Raw genomic sequence first — 7318 nt, 5'->3', positions numbered from 1 at the left:
GAATAGAAGATTATTCTTTTATTGAATGAGAATGCCTCAGAATTTACAGAAGTAGCTTTGCTTTTATATGTATATGTACAAGCAACTGAAGTAAGCGTAAAAGAGAAAAAACAAAAAAAAATAATTTCTAAAACTAATTGATCCGTGAATTAAGGAGCTAGTGGCTGCAAATGCGGAAGTGGTTAATGCTCAATCACGTGTCTGCATCTGGCTGCTCCTTATCAACTAATCTCTGCTGCATTTTCTCTTTACTAACCTCTTCCATGTGAACCTCACGTGCCTCAACACTCTCAGCACTTTTCTTCTTGTTTTTCTTCTTAATAGTTTGGATGATCCAAAAAATAAAAGAAAAAAATTTCTTTGAATTATTCTTATATATTTTTTCCTTTACTTTGTTTGCTTCTCTTTCTTCGAGAAAAGTAGCAAAATGGAAATTTTTACCAGAGTTTGAAATTTTATGTCATGACTTTTCTTGCATGTTGTTATTCGTGGGTTAAAATACTGAAAATTTTATAGAGACTAGTAATTTTCGATGATTTTTTGTAGTGTCCTTCGGATTAATGGGAAGAATTGCTTTAGTGTGTTTTTGCATTGATTTCTCAAGAAAATAAAAGGTTATTAAAATAAAAGTTTAACCAATTTAGAATTGTATTAATGGATTGCTAATGTGGGAGTATCTTAACTATTTATTTTAAAAGAAATGTAGAGATTTAAAGAACTCTACTTTATCCCAATTCTATTATTTATATATTAGCCTCATCACATGCGCTTTGTGTGTGTGATGAGGCTGTTTTTTTTTATTTTGGGTTTAGTCATAATTCTTCGTTAATGAAAAAAGAAAAGAAAAGGAATTTATTGAATAAAAAAATACAATTTATAAACATACCTTTTCTTAAAACACTTGTAGCATAATAGATTGATAAGAGAAGCCATGCAAAACGGTGAATTTTAGGCCTCTACACCAACATAAAATGGAGTTACCAAATACAAAAATATCGATATTCTTCCAATGGAATTTGGCTGTAAAATAATCTTATTTTTTGGTACAATGAAGTAGGAGAAATGAGAAAAAAACTGAAGTGTGGCAACTGGAATCATGGATTCATAATTTGTTTTCCGATGGAATCATGGATTCATGATTTTGTGGGTTGGTCGTTTTTTATTTTTGAATGTTTGAACAAATGCTACTAATTCGAATAGTCATCTCTTAGAATTTGTGATTGATATAATTGGGAACTGACTTGCTGTTTAGAAAAAAACTAAGGATATGTGGAATGCCTAAATTAATTTAAGGAATATGGATGAGAATTTGTAGTAATCGTTTTATAGTAGGAGTGTTTTTCTTTCTTCTTCTATTTCAAAATAAAGAAAATTAGATTTGAGAAGGAAAAAAAAAAAAAAACAATAAACGTGAGAATAGGGATTAAGGAAAATGAAAAAAAAAAAAAAAAAAAAATCAGAAACCGATAAATCTTTTTTTTTTTTGAGAAAGGATAAATCTTGTTGATAGAGTTAAAAAAAAGAAAAAAAAAGAGGTGAAATATGTTGACATTTTTTAAAAATAAAAAGTATATTTTTTTTAAAGACGTGAGTTAGTGGGAGAGTAGTCCTCTTTTGTAGGCAAAGTTCTAAGTGGAGTTAGAAATGTATTTTTATCATGTTGTCCTCAAGTTTTGTCATGCTTAAAATTAGGACGTAGGGGTATTTTCAAAACACATAAAAGAAAGAGAATTTTATGGAGAATTTTTTGATGTTATTAACCCTATTCCTAAAACACTTTTAGGAGAAATCATTGGTTACTTAAATGAGTATTTTTTACCTTCATAAAGGTCCAAATCAAATAGGAGAATTTTGATATATATAATATATATATATGGGTTGGGTTCAAGTTACACTTGATGTAACTTTAAGTAATGTTACACCATTTAATATTTTTTAATTGAATGTGAATTTTGACAAATCCGCCGTTAGATTGATGACATAGCTATTAATCAATTGTTTAAATTCAAGTTTTTGTAATTTAAAATAAGCACAAAAGATGATTTTATGAATCAAATGGTAAATAACATCCAATTGACATGAAAATTGGCATGAATGTTAAGAACATATAGAACATATAATTCAATGATCCTAAACCCTGCAAGAGCCAAATTTCACATTTAGCATTATCAAAATCATATAAAAATTAAACCCCTAATCATATTTTGAGATTTTCTATTTCCTCGTGACCAAACTTTTGACGTAGATTTTTATTGTCTATTGGATTGTAAGATCAAATTATTATGTGTTGCACATAATAAGAAAAAGTTTGCTAAACATAATATTTGTCGAAGCCAAACAGAAATTGAGAAAGGTCCCACAACAAAAAGAAAATTGAGTCAAAAAATATGAAAGCATTAATTGGAGTATAATTCAACGTATATTCTATTATTGTTTCTAAACTATCAGAGGTAAATACATTAAACCTTGGTTTTCTTTTTCTTTTTTTTTTCTTTTTTTTTCTTTTTTACATAGAGTTAAACAAATGTCAAATGTAAGAAAACTAAAATGTCAAAAATAAACAAATTGAATAGGTAAACACAATATAAAAGAAAAATTGTACAACATGAATATGAAGTAAGAAGTTGTTGAAAACCCTTCTCATAACTGACAAACCAATCCTAGCCATCCATAGCCCCAAAGTGATCACATTGTCTACGACCCATAAAAAAAGCACATCATCCACAAATTTTAGAAATCCAATGGAAAAACCGAAGTTGGGGGAAAAGAAAAAATAAATAGGGAAAGTATACACCTCATAGGGACTTTCCAAATCTGATGCCACTTTAGCAACTTTTGCGGAGGTAGAGAGAGCAACTGGAAATTTATGGTGTTAAAAATAACATAGTTAATCATAGGAGTGGTAATTGAAGGGTTTGAACTTCAAAAGAACGAAACGGTTTTGAAGGAAAAATGAAGAGTTGAGAATTGGAAAAAGGCTAAATTAATGATGAGTTTGATTCAATGAGTTAAAGAATGTGTAAAATTGTTTATAGTGAGTTGGATTTAATAAGTTAGAGAATGTGTAAAGTTGCACTATTTATTTATATATTAATATTATTTAAAAAATGAAGGAAAAAAAAAAGGTGACATGGCCATTAATATGGTTAAACTAAAGTGTACCAACAATAAATGTGTGCTTCAACTTTATATAGATATATACATATAAATAGACATTATCCTTAATTAAGTATATATATTTCTATAGTATTACAACTAGAGCCACAAACTATTCTATATATCTATATCATACGCACATATAAATAGGCATTATCCTTAAACAAGTATTATATATATATATATATATATATATATAGACCTCACCTCTGGTTAAGAGGCTCGAGAGATAGTGGGTATGGGTGAGAGGGCACATTTACGAAGATGGAGAGATCTAGGATGTTTGTGTGGTTGTAGCGGTGTTGATGTTATGCTCAATGATGCTGAGCACTGCTTCTCCCATGTCAATGCCTGAGGCTGAGAATAGCGACGAGGAACTCAGAGGAAGTCTGCTTGCCAATGGGCTTGGCTTGACTCCTCAAATGGGGTAATATACAACTACTACTGCATTGCTAATGAGCTCTATCATTCTTCTTCTTCTTTTTTTATTTATTTATGGACGACCAGTTTGTGCTGTTTTGATCAGATCATCATAAGCACTGTTTGTTTGGCGTGGTGTATGTATATACAAATCCAATAGTGCTCATTAGATCAGGGTCCTCTCATCTGGAATCTGGATTGCAGTGATTATTATTAAAGTAATAAGTAATTAATGATTGCATTTTGCAGTCTTCGTGTCTTATGCCCGTGTTATACATGTGTCATGGCAGCCATTTCATGTTACAATTTTTTCAAAATATCACATTGTTGTACTCATATATGTCCTTGTCCGTGCTTCCTAAGTGGCAGGCACTAGCACCCTCGTAATTATTGAGGTGTTTTCTACTTATGTAGGTGGAATAGCTGGAATCACTTCAACTGCAAAGTCGATGAGAAAGTCATCAAAGAAACTGGTAGGTTTACTACTCAAATGCAATATTCTCTTTCAAACGTTAACCAAGTTCTATCCATTTTCAAAATTAAAAAAAAAAAAAAAAAAAATTCCTTATATATATATATATATATATATCAAAAAGTGCTGTCAAAGTTCACATAGAAAAATGGTAAACTGCATCTGTTGAGGTGGGAGAGAGATCGACTTAAAAAGAGTTCTTTGTTTTCTTGGTTTGACAGCTGATGCTCTGGTCTCCACTGGTCTTGCCAAGCTTGGATATATCTACGTTAATATAGGTATGTGGCAATAGATTTACGTAGTTTCTCTTTTTATCATAAATCTTAATTTTCTTTTAGCAAAGTGGGCAAAAGAAACTGAGCCAGAACTTCTATTTCTTACTTTCCCAGATGATTGCTGGGCTGAAATGCATCGTGATGCCAGGGTTTGGTTTCTCTTACAATTTTTGCTAAGTTGGTCTCTCTTACAATTTTAGTGTTTTTGAACTTGTAGTTGCACTAAACATTTGATTTTGCTTTTTCAGGGTAATCTATTGCCTAAGAATTCAACATTTCCATCTGGCATTAAAGCCCTTGCAGATTACGTTCACAGCAAGGGCCTTAAGTTAGGAATCTACTCGGATGCAGGGTAACATGACTGTAGTACACCCAAGCACAACTTTATGCTACATTATTTATTGTTCAATATCGATATTCCCTTGTTACTGAAACAACTAGGAAAACAAATGCTTTCACCTCCACTTTGCAGGCAATTTACTTGTAGCAAAACCATGCCTGGTTCACTTGGTCACGAGGAGCAAGATGCCAAAACTTTTGCTTCATGGGTAGGAAATCTAGTTTTTATTTTCTTTATGGGTTTTACTTTGTCCATTTTTGCTATTGACACTACTTGCAAATACCAAATCATGCAATAGTGAAATTTGTATGCAGGGTATTGATTATTTGAAGTATGATAACTGTTACAATGATGGTACAAAGCCAACCGTTAGGTAATATAGTCATCTTGAGTCCTTGACATTAACCTCACAAGTAAATGGGGAAATATAAATGGATCTTTTTTTGTTTTTTTTTTTGTTTAGCAATGTATGTTCAAACTTTGAGATATGAGAGTATAACGATCCTTTTTTTTCTTCTTCTATTAGATACCCTGTAATGACTAGGGCACTAACAAAAGCAGGTCGTCCAATCTTTTTCTCACTTTGTGAATGGTAATCCTATATCTCTAACTTTTAAATCTATGTTGTGAAAGTCACTCCATTAATGATTATTTTGTTTGATTTGTATTTCTTTCCCTTAATAGGGGTGACTTGCACCCTGCTCTATGGGGTTTTAAGGTTGGAAATAGCTGGAGAACTACTAATGACATTTCTGATAATTGGAACAGGTAGATTAATTTCATGTTTCTGTTAAGTTCATAATTGATTATACAAATTCTTAGCCCAAAATCATTTCTTTTGGTCTGTTCTCCCACAGTATGCTCTCTATAATAGACTTGAATGAAGTATATGCTGATCTTGCAAGGCCCGGTGGTTGGAATGGTTAGTATTCTCCTACAATAGTTTTAGTCACACTAATATAATTTAAAAAAAAGAAAAAAAAAAAGAGAGCTTTTAGTCCACTTTTTTCTATGAAATCTATTTCATATTATCTGCTTGACTTTGTTCAGATCCTGACATGCTTGAGGTGGGAAATGGAGGGATGAAAAATAATGAATATATAGCCCACTTTAGTTTATGGGCTATTTCCAAGGTATTTCAGGCAGCACTATCTGGAACCAGATGCTCATGATTTGAATGAATGCATATTTTTTGTGTTTTGGCTATCTGTTTGCTTAAACAGAAAATGGTATTGTAGGCTCCCCTTCTCCTTGGTTGCGATGTGAGGAACCTGACAAAAGAGACATTTAATATCATTTCCAATCAAGAGGTTATTGCAGTTAATCAAGGTAAGTGCATCAATTTTGTAACTGATGGTGTAATTTTCCTCCCATCATGTGAACTACTCTGTAGCAATGGTTATGAAAATTGACTTGATCATCATCTATAACAGATTCACTTGGCATACAAGCTAAAAAGGTTAGGATGGAGGGTAATAGTGAGGTAATAAAGTTTGCCTAAAATATCTTATGATGCGTAGTGTGTACTTTTGTCTCACTTCATATGAGCAAAACATGACTTTTTTAATGTTAAATTTAAAATAGATTTGGGCAGGGCCTCTTTCAGGCAACAGGGTAGCTCTAGTTCTGCTCAACCGAGCCACTGTGCCTCATTCAATTACAGGCAATTGGGACGATATTGGAATCCCTGAAAACAGTGTCATTGAAGCAAGAGATGTTTGGGAGGTAATTTTGATTAGGCTTTCATTTCTCATGCCTTTTAAGGTCACGAGGCATTTCAGTTTTGCATTTGTATTTGTGAGATACCTTCAAATATATGTGTGCATATGTGTTTCTTGCAGCACAAGACACTAGAGACAAGATTTGTTGGAAACTTGACAGTCAACGTGGAGCCTCACAGTTGCAAAATGTTTGTGTTGAAGCCAATTGCTTGAGTTCTACTGCGAAATGCACACTTGGCATTGCTCTCTTCTGTATATTCTTCCTGTTAATTCTTATCTATACCTGATGCTGTAGTGTAAGTGAGTATTGAGATTTACAACTCTCTTTTCCACGGTTTCATGTAATTAAAATTTTATTGGAATAAAGAAGGAAAAATTGGAAGAAGCAAAAGTTTCCTCTTTTTTTTTTTCAAATGAGCAATGAGTAGTAGTGTAGTACTACTATATAATCTTTATCCCCCCACAAGGCTGTTCTTTCTTCTGTCTTGGCATTACCTTTTTGTAATAGAAAGAACAAAACATTATTAATAATTGAAAAAAAGGATTCACCTGCAATGCAATGTAAATGCTATAATACTGGGTTTACAAACTAGATTGCCTTGTTTGAGTGGTGCACTTTGACAAGATGATATTGTTATAGGTGATGCATAGATAAATTTCCAAGAATATAAAACAAAGAAGATAAGGGTGCTATAGTATCCAAAAGAATAAACGGTTTAAAAAAGAAGAAGAAAACTTGGAACAAATTGAAGTTATAAAAGCATGGAGGGTTGTTTTTTTTTATTTAACAAGAAATTTTTATATATTTTTTATATTATTTTTCATTTGAGTCAACTAATAAATATATTACATATTAAAATGTGCAAATGCATGGGCTTGGCAAGAATGACCATTACCCCGTAGTAATTAGTTAATACATTTATAGTTGCTACTG

The 7318-nt window shown here is 31.9% G+C and overlaps 1 protein-coding gene across 1 annotated transcript; it reads left to right on the top strand.

Moving 5' to 3' along the window:
- Positions 1-3378: 3378 nt before the first annotated feature.
- LOC112028760 (alpha-galactosidase 1) lies at positions 3379-6747 on the top strand. The gene is made up of 15 exons (XM_024061450.2): positions 3379-3583; positions 3991-4049; positions 4270-4326; positions 4438-4472; positions 4572-4675; positions 4796-4871; positions 4978-5036; positions 5190-5255; positions 5348-5431; positions 5521-5585; positions 5714-5796; positions 5902-5992; positions 6097-6146; positions 6248-6388; positions 6505-6747. Exons 1-15 carry the CDS (start codon positions 3462-3464, stop codon positions 6595-6597), a joined length of 1185 nt encoding a protein of 394 aa, XP_023917218.2. The 5' UTR covers positions 3379-3461; the 3' UTR covers positions 6598-6747.
- The last annotated feature ends 571 nt before the right edge of the window (positions 6748-7318 follow it).

This window comes from Quercus suber, unplaced genomic scaffold (genome assembly GCF_002906115.3).
Source record: "Quercus suber isolate HL8 unplaced genomic scaffold, Cork oak 2.0 scaffold_260, whole genome shotgun sequence".
Classification (NCBI taxonomy): Eukaryota; Viridiplantae; Streptophyta; class Magnoliopsida; order Fagales; family Fagaceae; genus Quercus; species Quercus suber.
This window is presented reverse-complemented; position numbering and strand designations above follow the sequence as displayed.